Source organism: Populus trichocarpa, chromosome 8 (assembly GCF_000002775.5).
Source record: "Populus trichocarpa isolate Nisqually-1 chromosome 8, P.trichocarpa_v4.1, whole genome shotgun sequence".
Taxonomy (NCBI): domain Eukaryota; kingdom Viridiplantae; phylum Streptophyta; class Magnoliopsida; order Malpighiales; family Salicaceae; genus Populus; species Populus trichocarpa.
Window position 1 is genome coordinate 16377313 of NC_037292.2, and position 27523 is coordinate 16404835.

Sequence of the window (27523 nt, forward strand, 5' to 3'; positions counted from 1 at the left end):
AATATTTAAATATCATCCTCACTTGTAGGTCCAACATTTATACTAAAATATTGATCATTAATTCTCATGAATTAAAATTTTAGTGATTATTTGAATATATGTCAAATTCTTATGGATTCAATAAATTGATTATTAAATCCAATATGCATGCTAAAAAAAATAAAACATACCATGTATTTTTTAAAAAAAAAAACAAGATATGATTTTTATATTTTTAAGAAACTTGACCATATGCAACATGCAAAAAGATATTTTTATTATTATTTTATACATAAATGTTTGGTGTTTGCCTTTCAATTTTTTTTTCTTGAAATGAAAACTACCCAAAACAAGTCTAAAGGGTGTTTGTCAAACACACCCTTTAACCAAATAAGCCTTAACAAAAAAAAATCAAATCAAACAAGGCCTAAGTACTGACCCGAATTTGACCCAACCAGGTTGATCTGACCGAGTTGACCCGATTAGGTTGACTCGATAAAGTTGACTAAAAAACAAATCAAAACAAAGACTCAGAATTGAAACAGATACAACATAAGATAAACATAAAAACTTAAAAAAAAATTATCAAAAATGGATCAAACACATGAAAATTAAAGAACATGAAAAACACTCATCAAGAACCTAGCAAACACAACTCTCATACCATACTAGATATCAAACAATAAAAGGTAAAGTTTTCTTCCTAATCAAGTATAGATTATGAATCAAGTGTCATTTAGCTTCCATTATTACTCAAATATTATGCTTTTATCAAAAATAGATTTCAGTTCAAAATTTAAACTCTAAAGTTAAAACCCTCAAAAATATGTTATTGGTGCTCAAAAGTCCTAGATTATTTACTAATAATGGTACACGAACTTGTAGAAACTAGAATTGGATTAGAACAAGACTTAAAATTAGCACCTAAAACAATGTTCATCGGATGAACACAAAGAACACAAACCCAGCTGCTAAGCCCATAAAACGTATTTTAAGCCTCCAAACCAAACTTTTTTGGTCTCAGCAACCCATATTATCATAACCAAACATACTTGAATAAAAAAAGAACTAATAAAAACAACAAATCATCATAAACATGTAAAAAAATTCAAATTTCAAAACTATCAACCTAGAACAACCTACATTTTTACGTAATTTAGATTTAAATGTCTTCTAAAACCCCAAACAAACCCATATAAAACCCAGCAACCCAGAAACATACAAGAACTAACAGAAGAATACCATACCCTTGCTAACCTATTTGTAAAAATTCCAAATCAAACTTAGATACAAACATAACGTATTAAAGCAATTGGCAACATGTTAACACATTCGAAACACGGCATTTAAACAATAAAATCAATCTAGCAGGCTTCATGGACTCCACTTTCAAGATTTGCAAGAATATACCTTCCAAACTTGAAATATTCAAATAGAAATGGATTTTTTGATGTTGCCTTCTTCTTTCTCTTCTCCAAAGTCAGCAATGACAAGCTAAATCCCTTCCTAAGACCATGAATCACTTAAACATTAATCAAAATCTCTCTTTCTTTTCTTTTTCTCCTATTTATTCCTCATTTTCTCCTCTAATTACCTCTCATTTTTGAAGCGGATTCAAAGCTTCTATATGAGTTTGTTATGGTTCTAACAAACCAAAACTAGGTTGGTTTCACCTCTGGACCAATGGTTTTGGATTTAGGCGGTTTTGTAACAAACTTGGAGGCCAAGGTAAAGTGTTTCTGAGCTTTTGATCTTGAGATAAGGGTTTTAAACCCTTGATAAGAACCCTCTTGGAGTTTTTAAGTGTGAACACATGAAAGAGTTAAATTGTTTTGTGCAGATGGGTGTCTTAGTTAAGGTTGACTAGGTTGACCAATTTCATAGCTTTGTTGGAGCATACTTTTTTATTGGATCCATTCTTACTTAATTTGGAGGATTGTAGCTCCACATTCATTCGTTTAAAAGTGTCAACTCAATTAATATGGAATTTAAAAGTGCAGTGATGGCTAATCGGAAACAAGATATTGTTGAGATCATTGGAAAAAATGGGATGTAAACATTCGATTTCATAGAAATGGGGTTGTAGAGGAGATGTTTTTCAGTTGAATGGTGGTCGTTACAGCCTCAAAGGTGGTCAGAAATACCGCATTCATTCACTTGAAAGTACATACTTGACTAGCCAAAACTGTCGAAGAAGAAGATGCACAATATCCTAAACGACGTCGTTTCGGCTAAACCCTACAAATTAGGGTTTTTAATTTGGGACATGGAAAACTTCAATTAAATCCCTATTCTTCCAATTTCTTTTAATTGTACTCATAATTTCCTCCTAAGCTTTTAATTTCATGCAATTTTACCTCTGTCAAATTTAATTGTCAACCCCAGATTTGAGCGCCTTTTATCCTTGGTTTTTTATTTGTTTAATTGGACCCTCAATTGATCAACAAACTTTTAATTTTCTTCGATTTGACCCCTAATTTCACTTATTTCAGTCCTCAAAGTCACGCGTCTTTTGCAAGTTGGTCATTGGTTTATGAATTGTTCAAATAAGTCCTTAATCGCCCATCAGACTTTGAATTTTATGCAATTAAGCCCTTGATTTGACCAATTAAACTTTTTAAAGTTCAATTTCAGTCCCCAAACTTCAATTTGTTTCAATTAACATCCAAATTGACTCCAAAAATGGATTTCCCTTACGATTAATTCCTCAATAAATTTAATTAAACCTTCTAAAATTCCAATTGAGTCCTTAAACACTCAAATAAAAAATATTTTGACTAATGGAGTCTTTTGTCAATCAAAATTGGGTAGCTAATTTTGTCAATCTTGTACATTTTGGTCTCCCAACTATTTACTTGTCGTTTTGGTCCTTCACCACCAATTTAGGTGGTCTTTTAAGCTTTTATCACGTGTACTCTCTTATATTTTTTGGATTTTCTTTTTTCTATTTTTTTGTGGAGTAAAAAAATAGGTAACAACAAAAATTACATTGTTTTTTATACTAATTTTACGTGTATTTATCTTGGTATCTAGCTCATTGTATTTATCTTGATAATTACAAGCATGAAACACCCACACCTATGAGCTTGTTCAACCCGAATTTGACCAACAGGTTGACTTGGGATCCAATCGATCTTAGCCTGAAATGGTCTAAGTTGAAGAAAAAATAGAGAAAGGAAAAAAAACTCAAGTGACCTTGTCAAAATCTAAGTTGACCCGTGACATAGGTTGACCCGGTAAAACCTTATCAAAACCCAATCAATCAAGATGTTGATTTTCTTTATAAAAAAATTACAAAACAATTTTGTTTTAACCTATTTATTTAAAAATATATATTTTCTTGTGATTTACATAGATCAACCTAGATTGACTCTCTTAACCCAAGCTTTATCCCAATCAAGTTTTATACTTTCTATGAGCCATCTTTACTCCTTAAGATGTGAGCGAAGCCAATAGCTTGGTGTGGTACATGGTACAATCCACTTTATATCTAAAGTTGAACTAATATATTTAATATCTTTATCTTATAATTCACCAAAGTTAATAAAAGTATCAATTATTAGGGAGTGTTTGTTTTTTGATCCAAATTGTTTTTAAAGTGCTTCTGAAATTATTTTAAGCTTGAAAAAAATATATAATTAATGTTTCTTATGTGTTTTTTAATGGTTTTGATGTCAAAGGTAAATTTAAAAAAAAATTATCATGATACATTTTCAATTGAAAAATATTTTTGAAAAACATCATGCATCACATTACCAAACACATATTTAATAAATTAATCAATATTATTAATAGGTAAAATTATATATCTATTACATATTTTTTTTAGATATTAATTTTATTAATATCAAATTAATGTAAAAGACATGTGAAAATTAAAAAAAAAAATCCTTCACAATATTGGTGAAACATGATCTTCAAAGTAAATATCCTTTTCTTTTATTAATGAGAAATAGAGATTTCCTAAAACGAGACCTTTTTTTTTTCTAAATCACACAGACAAATCTTGGGTTATCATAGATCATAGAAGAAAAGACCTCACTACCAGGCTTTATTGATTGAAGATTTTAATCATTCAACGCTGCTAATGGATATCAATCTCTTTCAATAACCTTTATTCGAATGACCTAATTTCCTCAGTCTGGAAACATAAAACAAGAGAATTATACAAAATAAATCAAATGATGAGAAAAATATTATCCATATAACAAAAAAAAAATAGAAAAGAACAATACAAGAGAAGAGATAGAGAGAGCACAAAAAGTTTTTTAGTTGAAAATCGTCAAAATTAGAGTTTGAGCAGAAATGTTTTGTAAAGAAGAGATAGGGAGAGTATAAAAAGTTTTATATATATATATATATATTCTCAATGTACATAATAAAATTAATAGTAAGAAATGTATAAGAAATTAACACACATAATCAAATGATTAAAAAAAAAAACAACCTATTGGGTTACATTTAGTCATTTTAGTAAAGGTAGTAAGTTATCATTAATAATAAACCTTGATAACATAGTTTTAAAATCTAATATAAGTTTGGCTAGAGGAAGGTCACAAGCTAGGAAGATCCATTCTAATTTTTTTTAAAAAAAAATTAAATTAACATTGTTTTAATTAAAAATAAAATTAAAAATCCAATGGGTTATTGCCATAGTCAAGCTTAAGTCACTAAATAAATAGAAGTTTTTAAATGAGTCAATTAAGATTTTCTTTTTTTTCCGCAATCTAAATTGTTTCATACCTAAAGTTGGCTAGATTTAAATTCAACCATATGCTGGTACAATTTTTAAAACAATGCGTGATAAGAGGAATTCCAACGCAAAAGGCAAATGAAAAGCTAAAATTAAAAAATTATTTTTTTAACAATTATCTTTGATTTTAACAGCTTTAACGGGATAACTATTTGAATAGCTAAAATATCTTTTCTTCTATTAAAATGTTATTTTTACACATCTCTATAAAAAAAAAAAAAAACCAAAAGTAAGAAGAAGGTATATATACTCGTTGGTCAATGTCTCTTTATTTATAGTTGGTCTTCATTTCCCTTTATAAAAGCAGAACAAGAAAAAGAAAAGAAGCGTGCAAACTCCTTAAAGTCTCGTGCCTTGGCTGCTCTTTGGTCTAAAAGAACTAAAATTTGAAAATATCTATATAAATAAACTATTTAAAAAACTATTTTATCAATTTGGGAATTCAAAATTGAAGCTGCTCTAACTAGTGAATGGACTTAAGAAAGTTTGGGGGAAAAAAGGCAGAACGGTGTCGTTCTCGTCAACAAAAAAAAATTCTAAAAGCCACGAGTTAGAACTCCAGCAGCAGCAGCATTATACGTGGGAGCAAAGGTATGGAAGAGGGACGGCATTGCAGTAGGCACCATTAAATAAATGCCATGTTATCATCAAGCAAGAGCAGTTCATATCATTCAACAGCTTAAAAACTGTAAGGATTTCATTTTTTCAATCTCAACACACGCAAATCTTTTCAAATTTGGCCTTTTAAATGATACCATCACCACTAATCATCTGCTCAATTCATACTTGAGATTCCGAAGGATTCAGTATGCACACCATCTGTTCGATGAAATGCATGAACCAAATGTGGTCTCATGGACCTCGCTCATGTCAGGTTATGTCAACATGGGCCGACCCCAATCTGCTCTCTGGCTCTATACAAAGATGTCCGAGAGTGAAGTTAGTCCCAATGGTTTCACCCTTGCGACAGTGATCAATTCGTGTTCAATTCTTGCTGATCTCAAAACTGGCAAGATGGTCCATGCCCATGTTCAGATTCTGGGGCTTCAAGGCAACCTTGTGGTGTGTTCTTCGTTGGTTGATATGTATGGGAAATGCAATGATGTCGATGGAGCTAGGATGGTTTTTGATTCGATGAGTTGTAGGAATGTTGTTTCTTGGACCGCGATGATTGCTGGTTATGCACAGAATGGAAAAGGATATGAAGCACTTGAAGTTTTTAGAGAGTTCAGTAGTTACATGATGGAACGTCCCAATCATTTTATGTTGGCCAGTGTGATCAATGCTTGTGCTAGCTTGGGGAGGCTGGTTTCAGGGAAAGTCACGCACGGGGCTGTGATACGTGGTGGGTATGAGTTGAATGATGTGGTTGCGAGCGCGCTTGTGGACATGTATGCCAAATGCGGGAGTTTTCTTTACTCAGAGAAGGTTTTTAGGAGGATTCGAAATCCTTCTGTCATCCCATATACTTCAATGATTGTGGGTGCTGCAAAATATGGACTTGGGAAGCTATCGCTCAATCTCTTTGAAGAGATGACTGATAGAAAAGTCATGCCAAATGATGTCACCTTTGTTGGGATTTTACATGCATGCAGCCATTCAGGGCTCGTTGATGAAGGCCTTCGACTCCTGAATTCCATGCATGAGAAACATGGAGTAATGCCTGATGTAAGGCATTACACTTGCGTTGTCGACATGCTCAGTCGAGTTGGCCGTCTAGATGAGGCTTACAAATTAGCAAAATCTATTAGGGTGAACCCCAATGAAGGGGCCCTTTTGTGGGGCACACTTCTTTCTTCTAGTAGGCTTCATGGACGAGTGGATATGGCTGTTGAAGCAAGTAAGTGGCTGATTGAATATAATCAACAAGTAGCAGGTGCTTACGTCACATTATCAAACACTTACACATTGGCTGGGGAATGGGAAAATGCTCATAGTCTTCGTACTGAAATGGAACTCGTTGGAGTTCACAAGGAACCTGGGTGCAGCTGGATTGAGATAAAGGACTCAATTTACGTGTTCTATGCTGGAGACTTATCGTGTGAAAGAGGGGATGAGGTCATTAGCCTGCTGAGGGAGTTGGAGAGGAGAATGATGGAAAGGGGTTGTGTTGGAGGGAGTACGGGGCTAGTATTTGTTGATGTGGAGCAGGAGGTCAAGGAGAAAATAGTAGGCCTGCACAGTGAGAGATTGGCCTTGGCCTTTGGATTGATAAGCATACCTAAAGGAGTCACCATTCGAGTGATGAAGAACTTGAGGATTTGCAGTGACTGTCATGAGGCTTTCAAGTTGATCAGTAAGATTGTAGAGAGAGATTTTGTTGTGCGTGATGTTAATAGATTTCATCATTTCAAGGATGGATCCTGCACTTGCAAGGATTTTTGGTGACTGGAAAAAAAAAAACAACAACAACTATCCGCGCAACAGCGGTACGTTGGCTAGTATGAGTAGTATATTACTACAATGTGGACTTGAATTAATATAAGATAATATTGATATAATTATTTGATCTGAGATCTTGTGATTGGAACAAGCTCGTGGCGACATACATGAATGAGAATGATTCAGTTGCGAAAACTTCTGAATAGATATTCTACATCTGCACTAAATTCTTTCTGGTTAAATAATTTATTTCTAGTTGTTAGAAGATTTGCTAGGACATGCTATGGGGACTGTTGTTGTACTAAATACTATTTCCATATATTCTTTATTTTTAACTCTATGCCTTCATATATGCTATAGTTTTCTTACCTGCTTGGAGCTGCTTCTTCAAGAGGGATTATGCATGCTTTACTATTGTTAACACCTGTTAATCATATATATATATATATATATATATATATATATTCAGGATCAGTACGGGATGTAATACTGTGGTAAAAACTTTTCTGTATGTGTTTAATTTTTTTATTGATGTGTATTTTGATTTTATTGATTTTATCTTCGATTTTGTGGAGCATGCATAATTTGTTGAGGTTAAATGACTCAAAACTGTTAAACCGAACTTGGCCCATAGAATTTTTTTATAACAAAAAAAATACCTCAAGTAATTTTTGAAAAAAAAAAAGATTGAGCTTTTCGTTAATTTTAACCATATATGATGATCTAGTAACATGACATGTTATAACGGATATAACATGAAAACTTGAATGAAAAGTCTATTTTTTTAATAAAAAAAACTAGATTTTAAATTTAGAATAATTTGGAGTTATAAGCTCTAGAAAAAAAATGCATAGCTGGATCCCATAGACTATGTTCGATATTGTAGTTGTGGTTCAAAAAAAATATTTTTTGAAGAATAACTTTTTGTGTGGTTGGTAGACTTAAATCATGTGTTTGATAAAAATTATGGTTAATATTGCTTTTTCGTCAAAAAACATATTATTGGTGTTTGGTTGAGATTGTTATTGGACATGAAATGACCAAATAGGACATTAATTTCTTCCATACATGACATTGAACAATTAATACATATTTAAGATTAATTACTTGTAAATTTAAAAATTCTACAATTCTTCCATTAAACTTGAAGCAATTCTATCACAAACACAATTCATATGCAAAGTCATGTTACCTTTATATGTTTGTAATCGTGGAACATCATCACATAAAAAAAAACCTAAGGCACAAAATTAGGAAGATGTTCGAACTCATTAAAAGCAATATCTTGTTCAAACTTCCTTCTAATGTAATTATACATAGTCAATTGATGCAACAACAATCTAAACATGTGTCTTATACGGAAACACTAGCATGTTCTACAAAATTCTTCTTTTTTTCACACCCTAAAAGTTTGCTCTATTACACATCAAACTGAGAAATGAACTCGGTTGAATAACTCCTCCCAGCTTCTCGGCTGGCCTCGACGATGAAATTCTAAAAAATAATATCTTTCATCTCTGTTTGGACCTATAAATCCATATTCATTTGGATAACTCGAGTCAACAATATAATATTTTCCTGCATTCACAAAACAAATTTAAAAACAAAATTATTTTTAACCACATAACCAAAAATTAATTAAATCAAGCTTTGTACAAGTCATAGAGTTCAATCCAAAATACCTTATAGTGGCTTAGAAATTTTGATATTTGGATTATCAATGGCCTCAAGAAAAATTTTTGTGTCATGTGCGCTTCCTTCCCATCCAACCCAAACAAAAGTAAATTGCATGTCAAAACTACATGGTGCCATGATGTTCTGCATCGATACTCATTTTCTTCCAATAAATGATATTTGATTTTCCTGTGACACACAAGCACGCATATGTGTGTCATCAATTGCTCTATACAATTCTAAAAAAATTATAAATTAGTTATTGTAAATTAACTACCAAATGGATTATGTAATGAAACTGGAACGCCCAATATATTTAACCACTGATAGTCTTCAATGTTACCTTAAAATGCGGCATATATCTCGGGTTCATAGTGATTTCCTGCAATGTAGTCGAAAATTCTAGATCAATTGGTTTGATTATTTCAATTGCTAGCAAACACACAACCTTCAGAATTTTGTTGAAATACCTACTCACAGTTTCATCAGAATGTTGTATCTCTCTTGGACCTCCTTATTAAAAGCACTCAACGTTAAAGTATAAAAAAAAAAACATGTCAACTTTCTATATAACACTCATCCTCCTTGACAGTTTTAGTTTATATTGTACCTTTAATTCAAGACAAAGACTTTGAAATGTTGTTGCATCCATCTTAAATATATTTACACAACGTACCCAATGCCCATTTAAAATTTCATTCAACCATTAAATTCCTATGTTATACTAAATCATACAGGGCTCTTTATAGACATATTTATTGTAATGCATTGCAAGTGCACCTGTTGTGCACAATACTAGTTTAAGGCTACAATAAATAATAACCTAAAGGCATCCTCAACACTTGCAATAAAAGTCAAGAAAATGTTTGTTGTAGGGTACATAACTACAACTCTTTGACAGCCCACACATAAACAACCAACACAACAAGAACACACTACACATGATAAACATATGGTAGGTCCTCTTGAATACAACAAACTAAAATTAGCAGCAAGTAACATAAATCAAGCTCCACAACAGCAGCAACTTAATCACGCAATGGAAGAAACAATATAAAAGACAACAGCATTAACAGTTTGTCATTTGTAATGACAGTGATGTGTTAACGTGTCTATCACATAAATTCAACAAAAACAAAAGGTAAAGCAATTGAAAAAAAAGTTAAATGTACTAAAAATCAATTATATAGCAAAAGCAAAACGTAACATAATGTTAGGTCTGCATATGAAATGCAAATGAAAATAATATTATGTATATAAATCATGTAGCAAATAAATAAACAAATCAATGCAATATATGAAAAAAAAAGAAGCATGATTCTAATAATCAACATGCAATTTACAATTTCTAATGCTCTTAATAATCAAAACAGTTTTGAATCAGTGAATTAATTGCAATATTAATTGTCTTAAATGTGTATGACATTATTTTGGTTTCACATCAATATCAAGTAATATATAATTGAAGTGTCTTTTAAAGATAAAGATGTACCTTATGGTTTGAGGTTTGATCTCCTCTCAAACATTAGTTTCAGTCATTGAAATTTTCTTTTCTTAGTTTCAAGTGTTGCCCACATTTCCCTTTTACTTCTAACCATAAAATATTCAGTAGAAAAACAATACAATTCACTCCTGAAAACAACTTCATCTATGAAGTGAAACTCCGCCATAACTTCCTCAATACTACACCATTTATTATCCATAAAACTAGATGTATAGTCATTTCTTGTCGAGATGCTATCAATCAATTTATCTAAGTGTGAAAAAGTTGTGCTCCCATTCCAGAATCTCTTTTCTTTTTAACACTCTTACTGGAAACAATGTTGATGGCCTTTTCTCTTACTACTATTACAAGGGTTGCTAGTAATAACACTTACAATAACACCAGCAATCATATTGTTGACATCCTCAACAAAGTTTGGTATATTATATTCCTTAAAATCTTCAATTCCCTCCTCTAGGTTAACATCATCATTGAATGCATTTATGGTCCCATATGCAATATAAATTGGGTTCTTTTCTTTTTAACACTCTTACTGGAAACAATGTTGAGGGCCTTGTCTCTAACTACTATTACAAGGGTTGCTAGTAATAACACTTACAATAACACCAGCAATCATATTGTTGACATCCTCAACAAAGTTTGGTATACTATATTCCTTAAAATCTTCAATTCCCTCCTCTAGGTTAACATCATCATTGAATGCATTTATGGTCCCATATGCAATATAAATTGGGTATGGATATCAAAATAAAGGGAACTAGAAAGTTGATACTAAAAAGAAATATATTATTAAAATGTTGCATTGTGGTCATTCTTCATAGTTTAATATTGTTGTTACTTATTCTGATATGAATCATAACATGTGTTAGATGCTCGTCGTTATTATCTTATAGTAGCCTGTATATTTTTCACTTCCATCCTTATTATATACAATTTGTTGTGCTTATGAATGCCTTGTTTAGTATTGCTAGCAATCTTGTTACTATTTGATCTATTTCTAAGTTAAGGATGTCAAATAGGACTAAAAACTTGAAGGTTATAGTATGGAATCAAGGTTGGTTGAGTTCTTTACTGATGAGTTTAGTAAACAGGTTGAAAATGGCTTTAATCTTTTAGAAGCACCATAACACATGAGAGGTTTGAAAAGCTATGTGGAGACTTGTGGGATAGATCTCTTTACCCATAAAGAATGTTTCAAAACATTCTCGTCTTATGAAAACTAAATCTTAAAAATAAAATTTGTTTAAATTCATGAACCCTAAGAATAATATTTGAAAAAAATATTGTTCAATTTGTTTAATTTTGGATGTGTTTTTTTATATAGAAATTTGGATATTTTTTTCTTGGATTTTAGATGTGTTTTTTCTTAAATTTTGGATGTGTATTTGCTTAAATAAAAAAGAGCATGTTTGATGGTAGTTCTAGAGTTTGTTTACTAAAAAATTAGATGAGAAGTTTGCTAGAAATTTTGAGGTAATTATGGCTAGAAATGGTGTTGAAAGAGGAATATTTTTGTTAAAAACATGTTTTGATGGCATTATTGTTATTATGAATCATGAATAATATTTTTGTTATTTTGAAGTACAAAGACTTTTAGTCATTGAATTAAACATAATTACAATCCTATAAATAATTGCATATTTTTTTATATAATTTTTTTAACGCACTAGCTTGAGGATGTAAGTTGTTATTAACATATAAATTCTAGGATGTAAAGTATAATTTTAAAAAATATAAAAGCAAAGTGAAAATATGATCAAACTAGAGAAGGTTTTTTTTTGTAATTATCTCAATTTTTTCCATTAGAAAAACATGTTAGAAGTGTTTGAACATTTTTTTGTTAAAAAAATTAAACTTACCTACTATATAAATAGTGAAACATGTTAATATACTTTTTAAATTGTTTAGATACCAATATCATGTCATAGCTTGAGTGGTTGGTGTGTCAGGCTAAGCTAAGGTTGTGGGTATGAAAGTTAGGGCAGGTAATGTTTGTTGCCACATGACAAACAACATGTCATTTCTCATATATATATATATATATATATATATATATATATATATGAATGGATGAAGCTTATTCGCTATAAAAAGAAAAAAAAATAAACTCGGACCCACTTGCTTGAGTTTTTTTATAATAAGCCCATAGTTGTTTTCATTAGATTTTTAGGTTGTTTTAACCCTTTTTTATCCTTTGATTTTTTTTAAATTACACCATTTGAGTTGCTCTCTCTTTTTATCTTTTTTTTTTTAATTTTATTATTTAATATGAGATTTTTATTTAATTTTATCATTTAGTATTTGATTGATGATAAATCGATCTTGTATTTTCTATCATATGGTAAAATAAAATAAAAAACTAACTCGAATTAGTAAAACTCATAATTTGAATATTGAGTTTTACATGTTGACCAGGGTTAACCTAACTTGTTTCTTTTTTTTTAAAAAAAAAAAGTTGCCAACAACAAGATCATATCGAAAAAACTTTCACACGATTTAATTATAAATCCAAGTTAGATAAAGAATTAAGTTGAGAGATTTCAATATTGACTTGTTAGGCTAGATTTAATAATAATAACAAATAATTTTTTATAATTTAGATTTTTTTTCATTCAAAAATTTATTGATCAGAGCCGCGGAGTAACACCACCCCTATAAGCTATATGTTAACTAAAATTTTTTTTGTCAACTTGTATATGATAAAACATAGTTGTAGTACATGGAGTCAATCACGTGTCCCTCGACAGGGACACGTTATCAGCATGTCCTAAGGGGGGTTGAATTTTTTTTTTTTGGAGCTACAAGAAAAGAAGGATAGAATACTATCTATCAATTTATCCTTTGATTGTGTATAAAAGAATCTATTCTTATAGGGATCATTTGCATGAATAATATTCAGATGTAAAACCACCAACTTTTAAACTGCCTAGTCTGTGAAATCGCATCTAATTTAATGATATCATTATCTTTTATTTTAGAGAAATACATTGTTGTTGTTATCATTTCCCACATTTCTTGAAGGTGGATTTAATTTTTTAAAATAAATTATCATCATTATCATCATCATCACCATTATTACTGCAATTTGCCACAGTTATTTCTATCACTTTTTTTTTATTATTATTATTTATGAAATCATCTTTTTAATCATTATTTATTTTCATATCTTTGCTAGATATTAAAAATTTTAAAATTCTCTTTCTATTAGTGGTTTCTATTAATTTCATTTCAATTCTTCTATTTTTATTCTAAAACCTTCATTTCTAATAGCCAAAACGACAACGTAATAGTTTACCACAAACTTGTGTCTCAATCACAACTTAACATGATGGAGTACTTGTATGTAAAATTGTGTTTAGTTTAAGGATTTTCTTAGCAAAACCTCATACTGTGTAATCGAACGCTATGTGAATAATTTTGCAAATTCGATCCTTAGCAATTGTTGACAGGAATCACTAAAGCTTTCCTCCTTAGTAAAAAAACTTAACGCGAAATTATTTTGGAAAAATTGTAAAACCAAATGATTCACATATTCTCCTCTTTCTATTTTTTTCTCATGCCTAAAATTTTAGGGGTTTTTATGAGAAAGTTGGTGAATATCACGAGACTCTTTGATGAGTCCTGTTTAAAAAAAAAACATAAAAAAAAAGAAAAATATAAGCTATGCTCACAGCTTATATTTTTCAAATTTTAATTTAACAAATTGATTCTCGTTAGGTAATATAAAATCAAATTTATAAAAAAAATTATTCATCATCCAAACTAGCTAATATATTATTATTATTAGCTAGTTTTGAGTTTGATATATTAAGATCAAGATATCTCGAAATTTAATATAAACTGAATTATAAATAAAAATTGACCCGAGTTAATATAATCTTTAATATTTTTACATAACCTTTGCTTTGATGGAGTGATGACCTTAGAAGCAACTTTTTAGCATGACCCCAAGGCCTTGAAAAGGTGTTTGATGGCAAAGTATTATTGATCTTTGGATATGATATACAATACAATCTCCATTGTTTAAGAGTTGTACGAAAAGTAATTGATTTCTCATGCTAAACCACATCGAACCCTTCTTAAACTATCGTTACATTTTTCAGGAAAAAAACATATTTGTCCTTAAACTATCATATCTATTTCAATTGAGTCCCCCATCCTATCAATTGTGATTGTCCCAGTTGATTATCTCAGATTTTGGTCATTTAATCCCCTTAATGATCTAAATTTACCTGTGAGGGCACTTTCTTCTTCTCCATGCAAACTCTCAAATGCATCTCTTTATTATAAGAAATCTACACAAAAGCCTAAAGTTTAAGCCAATATCTTCAAGGAAAAAACACTAGCATCTAGCAAATCAATCATCCCATATTGCACCCCCTCGTATGCCCCGTCCCACCAAGAACATATATATATATATATATATATATATATATATATATATATATATATGTATTTGGAGTCGAAGTCCATGATATATATAAAAAGGATAAAAGTTATTTTGCTACGCCCCAAATTGCCAATAGCCATCAAATGACATCCGCCGTACGTGTGAAGAATACTAGTCAACTTAGAACTTTAACTAGTTTGGATTAAAAAATAAAAAATTTAATTAATTTATAGTTTGAGATTATGATACCAAAAAATTTGAAATTTAATTTAAATTTTTTTTATTTTTTAAAAATTATTTTTAATATCAAAACAGTATAAAACATAAAAAAATTATTTTTAATAAATTATTTGGGAATGAATTTTTTTTATAGAAATAAAATTACATTTTATGTAGTTTTTTCTTAGGAATTTAAACAATATAAACCCATTATTCTCACAAATTCAAATAGAAATAACTCTTTCCTCTTTTTTATTTATTATCATGTTTTCCATCATGTAATAATAATAACAATAATAATATATAACACAAAATCGAGATTAATAATAACAAAGTAAACATAAATCTCTATTAAAGTTGCCGTCTCTTTTTTTTTTTTTAATAAAAAAACCTTCTTTTCTTTATGCATTTTATTTTAAATTACTTACCTAGGGTTTCAAAAAATTAGATTAGATCATATCGTTTCTTTCTCAATCCTACTCCCTCTCATAATCTCGTCTCTTTTTGGTATTTTATTGCTATCCATTGATCTACCTCTCTAGGGTTTCTGTTAATTTGCCCCAATTTCCACTCCCATTGTGCATAGATTTCAAAATCCCCAATTCAAAGCTCCTTTAGAGCTTCATTCTTGGTGACTCTCTTCTCATTAATTTTCACAATTAGGGTTATTTTCCGTACAATTGAGTTTGTTTAGGTAAGTACTGAACCGGGTTGTTGCTAATTTTGTGGTGTAATTTGTTTTTGCTTTGCAGTGAATAAACTCAAGTTGGTTAAGTTACAAATTTTGTACCTTTCATGTTTTTTTGGTGAATTTTGGTATTTATTGAAGTGGGCTGGGATTATTTTGTGATTTGAGAATGGAATCTGTGAGAGAAGCTGGTGGTGGAGTTACTGGTACAGTGTTAATGAGGTTTGTCTGGACTCATGGAGGTCGAAATGTATTTCTCAGTGGTTCTTTTAATAGGTGACAATACTCAATTTTAAACTTTATTTGTCTGAGGTTAATTGTTTTAGGGGGAACCCAATTTTTTAGATAGTGTACTGATTGTTTGGTTTTTGTGAAGATGGGGTGAACTTATACCTATGTCGCCAGTTGAAGGTTGCCCTAACGTATTTCAGGCGATTTATGATATTACACCTGGTAATCATCAGGTGCGTTGGTTTTGTTGTGGTTTGATCAATTTGAATTGTTGTACGTGTAATTCAATTTGATCTATTTTAAGAAATGTTAAGCAATTATTGTAGGATGCCATAGTGTGGTCAAAGATATGTTCATACTTGTGACGTGCTTCTTGAGTTATTACACTCAGAGTGAGATTGCTGAAAAAAGAAAAGAAGAAAGAATAAGTCCTGGATAGCACATAACTTCTTACGAATTTCATTAGCACTGAAATCCCCTTGAATGCTATTTAGACGGGAGGTATTTGCTGTATACAATAACTATCATTAGCTTATCTTGAAATGAAAAGGTCTTTTTTTTCAAAGTTTGCTTGTGGAAGTACTCTGGAATAGGTTGGATTCAAGTGATGATAGAAAGTTTAAAACTTGGCTAAAAAATGCTATTATGAATATGTTATGTGTCCTCGAACGGCTCTATGTCTGCACGGATATATATATATATATATATATATATATATATATATATATATATATATATATATATATATATATATATATTGCACTTCATGTGTTTATATTTACATGCAGTACAAGTTTTGTGTTGATGGAGAATGGCGACATGATGAACTCCAGCCTCACTCAACAACCGAATATGGGATAGTAAATATTGTCCAGTTTAACATGGAAGCCAATTATAATCCAGAGATGATTCCAGGATCTAGTATGGAATTGGATAACGAGGCCTTTACCCGTTTGGTGAGATACATTCTACTTTGGTCATCATGACTGCTGGAAATTGTTTTCTGTTTCATGAATGTTATTTCGGTCATTCAGAAATTAAGATTCGTTCTCACTGACTGCCAATTATTTGCACTCTAAAGATCATGGATCTGGGGCCTTTTGTGCATCATTTGAAAAATTCCAGTGTCCTTGTACGATAACATTTGGTTTTGTGTTGCTTATATTTACTTGGCAGTGTCATCTCGTCTCACCGTTCAGTTACAAAATTCTAGTTTTCACCAATATGTCACCCTTTTACAAGTTATGGAATGTAATGAGGTTTTCATTTACAATCCAGGTCAGCGTATCAGATGGCACATTGACTGGTGGAGTGCCAAGCATATCAGAGGCTGACTTACAGGTCTCTCGTCACCGGATTTCTGTATTTCTTACTACACACACTGCATATGAGTTACTTCCCCAGTCAGGCAAGGTTTGGATCCTTTACCAATGGTCTTCATTGTGGCATTCATTTTTTTATGTTTACTTGGATTTGAAGTGAGCAAATTTGTGTTCGCCTAATTTAGAATATGTAACTTACAGGTAGTTGCCTTGGATGTTGATTTACCAGTAAAGCAAGCCTTTCACATTTTGTTTGAACAGGTATCTAATCTGTTTTTTTATGCATTTACTTGTTGCCGGTATCTTGGACAGCTGAACTTCTAGTTACATAATTCTTCTTTTTTTGGTTATGCAACATTTAAAAGATTCTATATAGATGATTGAAGAAAAACTGTATTCTTTGCTTTTCAGTGAATATCTCTTTTGATTTTTGGAGAAGAGTTAAGTATGTGTTTAAAGAAAACTTGAATACTTATCAATTGCATGCCTTAGCGATGGAAGGCATAATTGGCATGTTTCAGTTATTGCTTTGATGATTCAGTTCATTCTGTAATATGCCTTTTGGTTTTGAGTGTGACCATTGCTTCATCTTTTGAATAGGGTACGTAATTTTTCTTGGTAGTTCCATCGAGACTTGTTTTGATAGGATATCTAACTAGATCATCATTAGAATGACTTGGATCCATGAGCAGATCGATAAGGTTTTGACTATAGCACACCTTCCATGCTTATGAGTTGTGTGATAAAACCTTGCTCTTTCTTATTTTACTACATCACAGAAATTCTAGCCTAAAGAACCTAGCCTCAGACTCGCTCGCTTCCCCCATGAGAATGATGTCATCTGCTTACTATCCGTGGTTGATTGCTTGAACATTTGGGGCTTTTTCACACTTGTTGATTGCCCTAGTCTTAGACCACAGATACTTGCTTACTTCACCACCCACAGTCCTCTCTGTCCAGTAGCATAGATATATATGTCCTCAAGCAATAGAGATCCCATTATTTATGATATTTCTAAAGGGATTTATCAACCTGAAATAACAATAGCCAAAGTTACTTGGTTTCTTTCATGTTCTCCTTGTCAAGTGGAAAGTCAGCCATCTCTGGTATTGTACCCAGATTGCTGGCTTCAGAGTATTGACTCCTGTGGTCTTCTTATGATTCCTCTTCTATAAAACCAATTTCCCTAATTAGATCCTTCTTTGTGGGTAAGATATTGAGCACTGGAGCAGGAAAAAGACATAGTTTACTCAGCAAGATACAAATGTCAACAATTACACAAAAGTAGCTGCGGCTGTGATTACTTCAGTTCCATAAATGAGAACTGTAAGGAGGAGTTAATTTCATACTTGTGCTGTTTTGCAATGCAATGAACTTACCAATCGAAAAGGACAAAAGTAAATAGAAAGTGGTGCTGCACATGTACTAAAGTGAATAGTCAGTTTCAAGCTGGCTTAAGTCCTGACTGCAGGCTCAGTCTGTTCCGTGATCTGAGCTTTGTCCGCTTATTATTTACAATCGCTGGTCGTCATGCATATTTGCTTGATGATCAAGAGCTTTGATATGTATGCCTTCTAAGTTAGCTGTTTCCAGGGAATCTCTATGGCTCCTCTTTGGGACTTCTCTAGGGGCCAGTTCGTTGGAGTGCTTAGTGCCTTGGACTTCATATTGATATTGAGAGAGGTAAGCACATGTAAAAAATCAAGTCTTCTTTCAACAGTGAGTCTTCTAAACACAAATATTTATTTGTCCATTGATTTTAGTGCTCAAATTTATATGCATCGGAGATGGATTAAGATAAAAGATGCAACAGCACAAGGTTCATTTTCTTTAAGGGAAAAGTAAATAAATTGTATCCAGCTTTTTTACAATGTGGCATAATATCCACCTGTTTTCTGTGAAGATTAACCCCAGACATTCAGCGTTAGGTTTTGATTCGGGGGAAAGAACCCAAATGCAATTGATGGATTTTTGGATATTCATGGGTATTGGGAGAAATTTTACATGATTTCTATGACAGGCGACAGACTTGAAAAATTTGTGTGGATAATATACCCTTCTTGATAAGAATTCTTTGTTGACAGAAATATACTGCTTGCATGTCTTTATAATGCTGCTGATTACTTCTACCTGCAGCTCGGAAATAATGGGTCAAATTTGACAGAGGAAGAACTTGATACACACTCCATATCTGCTTGGAAAGAGGGGAAAGCATATCTGGAAAGACAAATAGATGGACATGTGTGGCCTCTACCTAGACATCTCATACATGTAAGTGATATCTCATGCATGTTTATATCTGTAGCACATAAATGAACCACTAATCTGTTTTTCATCATTCATGCATGAAGTGCAAGTGTAATTATTCTCGGTGCTTTATTTTTTGGTCTGCATTTGTGCTGTACTGCTTGTAGAAAGCATTTAAATGGCTGTATCTTGTTTACAACACCCAACAACCCCCCCCCCCCCGGTCTCTCTCTCTCTCTCTCTCTCTCTCTCGCTCTATATATATATATATATATATATATGGCTCCTGTCCATTGATCTGGATTTTGGCTAATGTGCAGGCTGGGCCATATGACAACTTGAAAGAGGTTGCTTTGAGAATATTGCAGTATAAGGTGGCTACAGTTCCTGTTATCCACTCATCATCAGAAGACAGTTCATTTCCTCAGCTGCTGCATCTTGCCTCGCTTTCTGGAATACTGAAATGTAAGGCTCTTTGGTTAGCTTGCTAAGCAGCCACACATACTTTATTACTAACCATGGATATTAATTTCCAGGTATTTGCAGGTACTTTAGACATTGTTCTAGCACCTTGCCTATACTCCAACTACCAATTGGTGCAATACCAGTGGGTTCATGGGTTCCGAGTATTGGAGAGCCTAGTGGGTGCCCCTTGGTGATGTTGAGACCAAGTGCTTCTCTTAGTTCAGCTTTAAACTTGTTAATTCAAGGTACGTTTGTAATTTCCATAAATTTCAGAAAGTAGGAAAACAAATTATCAACAGAAATGAATCTGTGTATGTTTTGGAAGTAGAAGTTCTAATTTTGTGGCAAATATTTCAAGCAAACTACTTGAATTTGCTTTACATGTATTACACTTAAAATTTGCATGGAACTTTCAAATCATATTGATTGGATGAGGTGCATATGAGTGCTATTTGATAAATTTCTTGAATTACCAAAAAATGAAATAAAAATTGTTAAGGATCTTTTATCAACTATTCATATTTCATGTCTCCTATTTTAAGACTCACCTGAAATGGATCTAATCACAGGGCCATGTGAATGGGCCACTTACTTAAACCCTTATCATTGGCATGCCTAAGATCTGATTTCATATTGTTTTCAGAACTGGCTAAGGTAGTTGTTATGTGCGGTCTAGTTTAAATGTTTGTACTAAACACATTGTTGCCTTTTGAGATAGTTTTCTATGGTTTCAACTACTCAAGAATATACTTCAGCTATGCATCTTGGTCTTCATGAAATTTTAATCACTCGTATCTTTTCATCACCTCTTGTACAGCTCAAGTAAGTTCAATACCAATAGTAGATGAGAATGACTCGTTAGTAGACATATATTGTCGGAGGTAACTTGTTCTTCTTAGTTTGATGTTGTTAAAACCTCTTCTTTGATTTTGAGGTTAATTATCTGTTATCATCTAACAGTGACATAACAGCTTTGGCGAAGGACAAAATTTATACTCATATTAATCTTAATGAAATGACTATAAATCAGGTAGCTGCTCTTTCTGTCCCTCCATCTCTTTATTTTCCCTTGAGCATGTTGCATTAAGCAACTTCATAGTGGCATTAGTTTGTAGATATATATAACAGGAAAGCATTATTGTCTAGATTTTTTTCATTATTTGTTTTATATAATTATGTCTATGAAAACTTAATGTCATTGTGGACACGAGGAGTCGAGGATGGTATTAATACTATTGTTTTAAGAATATTTGACACATATTTAAGGGTTTGATGATTAGTTGGATCCATGGAGGCATATCATTTGGTTTCAACTTTAAAGGATAAGGAAGACAGGGGGCAGGGGTGCTGGGTCTTTCCAAATTCCAAAATGCTTTCTTGTTGAGATTTAAAAAACTAACTGAAAATGGATGTAATGATGGTAGTGTAAACTCCTTGATTGTTTCATTGAGGTAATATTTGGCGTGGAAATGACTTCTGGCGTCACAGTCTTAAAGGATACATTTAGTGGTTTTCTGGTTTCACTTGGACCAAGTGAATCCTTTTTACTTCACAAAAATCACATCAAAGTATTAATTGCATGCTCTGGCAGGCTGCATAAAATTTATTTGAAGTTGTTTTAACTTTTATTTTTTAGTTTATATGTTACCCCATTGTGTCAAAATGTAGTTTATGATATAGAAATCATGCCTGAAATTTGCTGATCATGGTTTCCCCTTGCTACTTTTATTTATTTCAAATTTGATAAGGCTTTGCAACTGGGGCAAGATGCCTATTCTTCTCATGAGCTGAGAAGTCAAAGATGTCAGATGTGTTTGCGATCTGATACATTGCATAAAGTGATGGAGCGATTGGCAAACCCGGGTAATCTGAACCTTATCTTTTATTTAGAATGAAGATCCCGTTGAATATCTCCCAATATGACTTTGAAGTGTCTGGGTTTGTTAATTAGGCTATAAATATGTTTTTTTCCCCAGTATGTTAGGCATTAGGATATCAGTTCTTTTGATTTTTCTTTCCCTGTAATTACTCAAACTACAGTTCCTCTTCTTTGTCGTCGTTTCTTTCAAGCAAACCTGAGCTGCTATCCTTCATCTTTTGTTGAATAATCTATTCATCAAGTTATAGCGCTTGAAGGACTTTTATAGAACCATCAAAGCCTTTGCCAGATACACACATACAGACATGTAAACACTTTGGTTACAAATGGCCGTGTTAAATATGATTGTGGGTAAAACTTTTGCTGAAACAAGGTCTCTATTATTGTTGTTTACTCTTCTAAAAATTCATACGGCATCTTTTTGTGATATCTGTGCACCTAGTTAATGATCCTCAATCCCTGGGTTTTCAGGTGTCAGGCGACTTGTCATTGTAGAGGCTGGCAGTAAACGTGTGGAAGGCATTGTTACATTGAGTGACATTTTCAAATTTCTACTTGGCTAGTTTGAAGCTACGGGGCGTTGCGTTAATCGAAAGGGATTTATGGAGTGGTTTTGGACAACTCCAGACATGTTATTGCAGCATCAACAGCTCAATTGTTCCAGTATTACTCCAGCACTTTCCATGGTCATATGACCCAATTATTTGAAATCTACGTTGGATTATTTGAAATTCCAGCCTCTTTGCTTCCCTGCTGTTTTAGGATTTTAGGCTAAAAAGAAAGGGAGAGGCTTGCAATTTGAGAGTTTGATTCTCCCCTAATTCCCAAATTTGTTCATCTCCCTTCCATGTATTATGAATTACTTAGATCTGTCATTGTAGATTCCATGTATACGAGGAGCATAGTACCTCTTATGTACTACGCTGGGAGATGGGGAGGAGGTAAATGCTTAATGTCTGCTATTGCTTCATGTAGCTGTGATTCCTGAGAAGAAAATCTGATAAAGATGGCTTTTGGTTCGTTTTGTTTCATTATTGTAGTTAAATACTGGGAAAATTTATGCAAGTCAAATGGCATTCTTGTACACAAGTAAGCGTATGGAGAACCCTTGATTGGGAATGACCTTGCCAATGCCAATCTGATAATTTTGGGATTTTCGTTCTCTTTTTGTGGCCTCGTACAAGCAAAATAAAATTAACACTAACAAGAATGGGTTTTTTCTACTGTGAAATGTGGCATGTTTTTCAACTTCTTTGGCTGCTTTCAATTTCATCCATGTTTTTAATGAAGATAAAGTTGAGACATTTAAATGTAAAATTAATAAAATATAGTCACTAAATATGTAGTTTTCTATGATATTTTTCTTCATTAAATTGTGAATCTTTTAGGCCCGCTTGTTTGTTGGAAAGTAGTTTCTTTATAGAAAGTACGGGAAAGTGAATTATTTTTCGATGCTTGGTTAGTGTAATGGAAAATAAGTTGAAAAATATTTTCCAGTGTTTGGTAGTGTTATGGAAAATGAGCTGGAAAATAACTTATTAATGTTTTTTTTTTCAAGTTTATTAAAATAATGAGGAACAAATCTTACAAATTAAAAAGTTAAATGAAAATGAAATTGAAAAAAAATATAATTTCATAAATTATCTTAAATAAAATAAATAATAATCAAAATAATAGAGATCAAATCTAAAAAATTAAAAGATGAAGAAATTAAAATAATAATAATTAACATTTCATAAATTATTTCAAATAAAATAAGTAACAATCAAAAGAATGAGGACCAAATTTAATAGATAAAAAATTTCAATTAAAAAATGATAAGGGAAAAGCAAATAACAATTATAAAAATAAGGACCAAAATTAATATAAAAATTAAATTCTAAGGGATGAAGTTGAAAAACAAATATTCAAAACAAAATATATATAGCAATCAAAAGTTTAAGGATCAAATTTGATATAATCAGCAAATAATATGATATTTCTAAATTTTTCGCAACTTCTGGAAAATATTTTCCGCTCAAAATAAAAAAAAACACTTTTCTGGAAACCAAGCTAAATTTTTCTTTGACTGGAAAGTGTTTTCTATTAATCAGAAAATATTTTTTATTGACTAACTGTTTTAATTACAAACAAAAAAAAAATTAAAAAGTAATTTTTCAAAAAACACACACCATTAGTTTCTCCTACGTTGGACTTTCTTCATAGCTACAAATAAAGGGAACAGCTGTCTGAGAGTGAACAAGACAAGATGCTGTTGTGTTGTTAAAATGATTTTTTTTTTTAAATAAAAATAAAAAATAAAAAACCGGATCAACAGATCAGATCACCAGGTTAATATGCAGAACGGGTTAATAACTTTGACCATGCCTTCCAAAAATTTAAAAACTCCAAAACGGTTGAAGCTTGAAAAGAGGCTAGATAGATCACAACAGAGAGACAGAGAGAGAGGATGATGGAAGGATTGAGTGAAGACGAAAGAAAGGCACTAAGAGGAAGCAAATTCGCACCTCTCCCTCCTCCTTCCTTTCGTTCCCAACAACCCAGGTATTCTTTTTTTTCTTTTCTTTTCTCTCTCTCTCTCTCTCTCTCTCTCTCTCTCTCTTATTTAGGAGTATATCTAGAGTTTTGTTTATTGATTATGTATCTTATACCGTTAGGTTAGCGCATCCTGGCGGACCATTAAGGACTAATAAAGCTGCAGCCTTGGCTAAATTTCTTGAAAGAAAACTTCAAGACCCAAATGGGTTGGCTTCCATTGATCCTGATATCCTTGAGTTGGCTGTCAAGAATGTCAAAGACACTGTCTTGACTAGTAATAATTATTTCAAGCCCCCCCTTTTTTTTCTGTTCTTTTAATAATTTTGTTTGTGTTGTATTCGATGAGTAGCAAAGATGAAATTGTAGGTTTAGAATTATTGGGGCTAGTTGGGAAAAAAAATTGAGATCGTGATATGGGTTTTTGCTGTTTGTATTGGATTTGATGAAATTGGGACTGGAGATTTCAGAGATAGTTGAAATTGGGTCATTTGGACTATTTGTGGATTTCGATATGATATCAATCTGAGGAGTCAAATGCATTTCGATTGAGATCTTAAGCTTGCCAAATATTCATGATTGAATGATTTGTTACGTAGCCGATTTATGTAGTGTAATGGGATGCTTTTGAATTGTTAGATTGTGTTATTTTTGTGCCTGTTGTTTTGAATGTATTTTTCCATATCTGAATCTTTGGTTTTACGATGCTGTGGTTGGAGTTTTTCTTAAACTTTTAAAAGACTGGTTGTTATGTTGTCATGAGATGTTCTTAACATGAAAAAGAATATTTTATGGTCTGGTTGAAGTAGTGATATTCGATCTATTTCAGGTATTTTTTCCAGGAGTACCTTGTGGTCTTAAATTCTGGAGGCCATGTAGTGGAGTGGAGAAGTTTTCCATGTTATTATTTTGTTAGTTTTTCCTTTTACACAATAATAGAAAGAGAATGCTGGGTATTTTGTTACTTGTGGGAAAAAGCTATTTTTCACTTTGCTTTCTTTAGATACGGAGGGTTATAATGTTTGCTCTTGAAATCCAGTTTAGCGGTCTGTTTTGCTTGTCTATTTGCACTCGAGATTTTATTTTCTAACACAAGGCATTATTATGTGGAAGCATGGCTTATTTTCTTTGATATATCAGGTGGCACTTCAAAGTCTGGAACAATTATTCATCATGTGACTGACTTTGGCAACTCTGAGGTGCTTGGATATAGTATCCCTGTTAATTGATCTTTTGAAAGCTGCGAGTAAGCTTTTGTCAAGCACTTTCTAATTACTTTGCAAATGTTGCAGGAGTCTTTTGAAGAAGACAGAGTAGAAAAATCTTCACCAAAGAAACGAAAGGGAAAGAACAAGAAAAGGGGGAAGAAGAACAAAAAACAGAAGGTTTGCCTTTGTTGGTTATTATCATTCACTGTTTCAATTTTTGAGTTGCAACTCTTGATTGTTGAAATTGCTTTCTCTTCTAGATAGTAGATGATAGTGAATGTGCAAATTTGAAAAAGCGCAAAAAGAAGTTGAAATTGTGATAACCATTGGGGATTTAATGCCTTAGTTGTTGGAAGAATTCAGTAGATTCTTTGAGAAGTACTCATCATGGCTGCAATATGTGTGTGTGATCAAATGACAAAAATCTTGGTTGCGGCAAATTAGGATAAGTTGCAGATCTCCCTGAATGTGCAAAGCAAGGGCTTGTTGCTACTATTTCTCATCAGCAACAGTAGAGGAAAGATCTGTTACCAATTTTCGCAGTCAAGTTAGTATCTTCCTCTTTATATTCTTTTTCATTGATGTAAAAGAACTCCCAACTTGTTATTTTTTGTACCGAGCAGATCAATCTGGTGACTGTTTAAGTGTGGGACTTCGATGGTTTCCCCTCAGAGTAGCAAATTGTAAAATCTGGTCGAGGGATCTTATTTGCTTTTTACAATATTTATAGTTGCCATGGGAAAACTTTTAGTTTGGGCTACCAGTAAGCCAAGCTGAGCTAAAATTTGACATGCTTAAGCTTTGGTTCTTCTTCTTCTTTCATTTTTTTGGGTTCAATTAATTTTAGGAGCTCAAGCTCGTTTTGTGTTTGCAAAGAAGTCTGGGACATGGAACTCAATCGAGTTCAGCTCATTTAAATTTTGGTAGAGATGAACTCGGCTTAAAGTGAAAAGAGAAAACTTGTCAACTATGTATCACCTATATATAGATTATAGTTTATACAGTCAAAGACCATGTGCTTAGGTCTCAGAAACATACGAGGCATGGAGTCTTGCACTATTGCTTTGTGTTTTATATCTCAAATATGTGAACGGGAACCATAAATCTCTTTATCGACTGTTGTTCAAGGGCCATTCGTACGTTAATTTCTTCCTCTCCACTCTCTCTCCATCAGATACTAAGGAAGATGGTGTAACCGCAGCTGCACACGCATTCCCAAACAATCACGTTTTCACCACTCACCTTTAAAGTGTCTCTCCATGGACCCTCATCACTCGCGTTTAAAGTGTCTCTCCATGGACCCTAGCTCATTGAGAGGCTGTCTCAATTTCGCATGGTTTATTTTTTTTTATTCAATGTTAAGGGTATTTTTAATTTAGTTTATGTATCAATGGAGATTAAATTCTTTTAATATATTATATTTAAAATAATTTAATAAATTCTTGATTGTGATATTGAATTCAAAAACGAAAGTATACCTTTAACCTTCACTTAGCTGGGGCATGGAAATTGAAATTGTCAGGTTGAAAAACATTTATCAATGTAGCACTAGAGTCTAGGGTTTGGCCTAGCGATATGCTTTCGAGACTTGATAAGCCATGACGGTCGGCAAGGCCTCTTAGATCAAATCCTAAATACCTAATATGAAGTTGGATGTGAAAAGGGAGATGCATGCAGATGAGAGCTTATGGTCACGTGAAGAATGAGAAGGTTATGTTGGGGTGAACTGGGTCACCTGTAGGATTGAGTCACTTGTAGTTGTGAATTTTTTGTCACTTTTATTTTTGTTCATTATGCTACTTTTATTATGTTAGTAATGCTTTGTGTTTACGTTCGTTGTATGTTCTGTTTTTATGTGTGTTTAATCTCCAATTGTTAGTTACTAGCTTTCCTTTTATTTTGGGTTTCTTGTATATGACTTTGCTTATTTAAAAGTAGCTGAAAGTTATCAATGAGGAAATGAAGTAATCAATTATTATCTAAAACATGCGGTACATTCTCATCCAAAGAAAAACAATTCACTTATTGTTTGAACAATTACTATGAC

General features: G+C 32.3%; 3 protein-coding genes across 11 annotated transcripts; all 3 read left to right on the forward strand.

Annotated features, from left to right (window-relative positions):
- Positions 1-5150: 5150 nt before the first annotated feature.
- Positions 5151-7449, forward strand: LOC18101836 (pentatricopeptide repeat-containing protein At4g15720). 2 transcript variants are annotated; one of them, XM_024606727.2, is made up of 2 exons: positions 5152-5420; positions 5533-7449. In XM_024606727.2, exon 2 carries the CDS (start codon positions 5564-5566, stop codon positions 7118-7120), a length of 1557 nt encoding a protein of 518 aa, XP_024462495.1. In that variant the 5' UTR covers positions 5152-5420; positions 5533-5563; the 3' UTR covers positions 7121-7449. The 2 variants fall into 2 exon arrangements, with proteins under 2 accessions (XP_006380176.2, XP_024462495.1); XM_006380114.3 differs by having other exon boundaries at positions 5151-7449.
- Positions 7450-15283: 7834 nt separating this feature from the next.
- On the forward strand, positions 15284-22764 carry LOC18101838 (sucrose nonfermenting 4-like protein). 7 transcript variants are annotated; one of them, XM_006380116.3, is made up of 14 exons: positions 15286-15595; positions 15731-15865; positions 15966-16053; positions 16609-16776; positions 17099-17233; positions 17344-17403; positions 18736-18825; positions 19279-19413; positions 19710-19854; positions 19926-20099; positions 20672-20735; positions 20815-20884; positions 21603-21717; positions 22205-22764. In XM_006380116.3, exons 2-14 carry the CDS (start codon positions 15759-15761, stop codon positions 22294-22296), a joined length of 1443 nt encoding a protein of 480 aa, XP_006380178.2. In that variant the 5' UTR covers positions 15286-15595; positions 15731-15758; the 3' UTR covers positions 22297-22764. The 7 variants fall into 7 exon arrangements, with proteins under 7 accessions (XP_024463368.2, XP_024463370.1, XP_024463371.2 ...); XM_024607598.2 differs by having other exon boundaries at positions 15758-15865; XM_024607596.2 differs by having other exon boundaries at positions 15287-15532; positions 15654-15865.
- A 1237-nt stretch (positions 22765-24001) lies between these two features.
- On the forward strand, positions 24002-26915 carry LOC18101839 (uncharacterized). 2 transcript variants are annotated; one of them, XM_052454825.1, is made up of 6 exons: positions 24002-24277; positions 24391-24545; positions 25409-25467; positions 25561-25653; positions 25921-26023; positions 26651-26915. In XM_052454825.1, exons 1-6 carry the CDS (start codon positions 24183-24185, stop codon positions 26722-26724), a joined length of 579 nt encoding a protein of 192 aa, XP_052310785.1. In that variant the 5' UTR covers positions 24002-24182; the 3' UTR covers positions 26725-26915. The 2 variants fall into 2 exon arrangements, with proteins under 2 accessions (XP_052310785.1, XP_006380179.2); XM_006380117.3 differs by lacking the exon at positions 26651-26915 and having other exon boundaries at positions 25737-26298.
- Positions 26916-27523: the final 608 nt, after the last annotated feature.

What these genes read in the sequence shown, in the direction of transcription:
- LOC18101836 (XM_006380114.3), top strand. Translation starts at nt 5,366, where the DNA reads ATGCCATGTTATCATCAAGCAAGAGCAGTTCATATCATTCAACAGCTT.
- LOC18101838 (XM_006380116.3), top strand. Translation starts at nt 15,759, where the DNA reads ATGGAATCTGTGAGAGAAGCTGGTGGTGGAGTTACTGGTACAGTGTTA. An exon ending in TACTTCCCCAGTCAGGCAAG is followed by an intron (nt 17,234 to 17,343) that starts GTTTGGATCCTT and finishes TGTAACTTACAG; the next exon opens with GTAGTTGCCTTGGATGTTGA. An exon ending in TACCTAGACATCTCATACAT is followed by an intron (nt 19,414 to 19,709) that starts GTAAGTGATATC and finishes GCTAATGTGCAG; the next exon opens with GCTGGGCCATATGACAACTT.
- LOC18101839 (XM_052454825.1), top strand. Translation starts at nt 24,183, where the DNA reads ATGATGGAAGGATTGAGTGAAGACGAAAGAAAGGCACTAAGAGGAAGC. An exon ending in TTTCGTTCCCAACAACCCAG is followed by an intron (nt 24,278 to 24,390) that starts GTATTCTTTTTT and finishes TTATACCGTTAG; the next exon opens with GTTAGCGCATCCTGGCGGAC. An exon ending in AGAAGAACAAAAAACAGAAG is followed by an intron (nt 25,654 to 25,920) that starts GTTTGCCTTTGT and finishes GCGGCAAATTAG; the next exon opens with GATAAGTTGCAGATCTCCCT.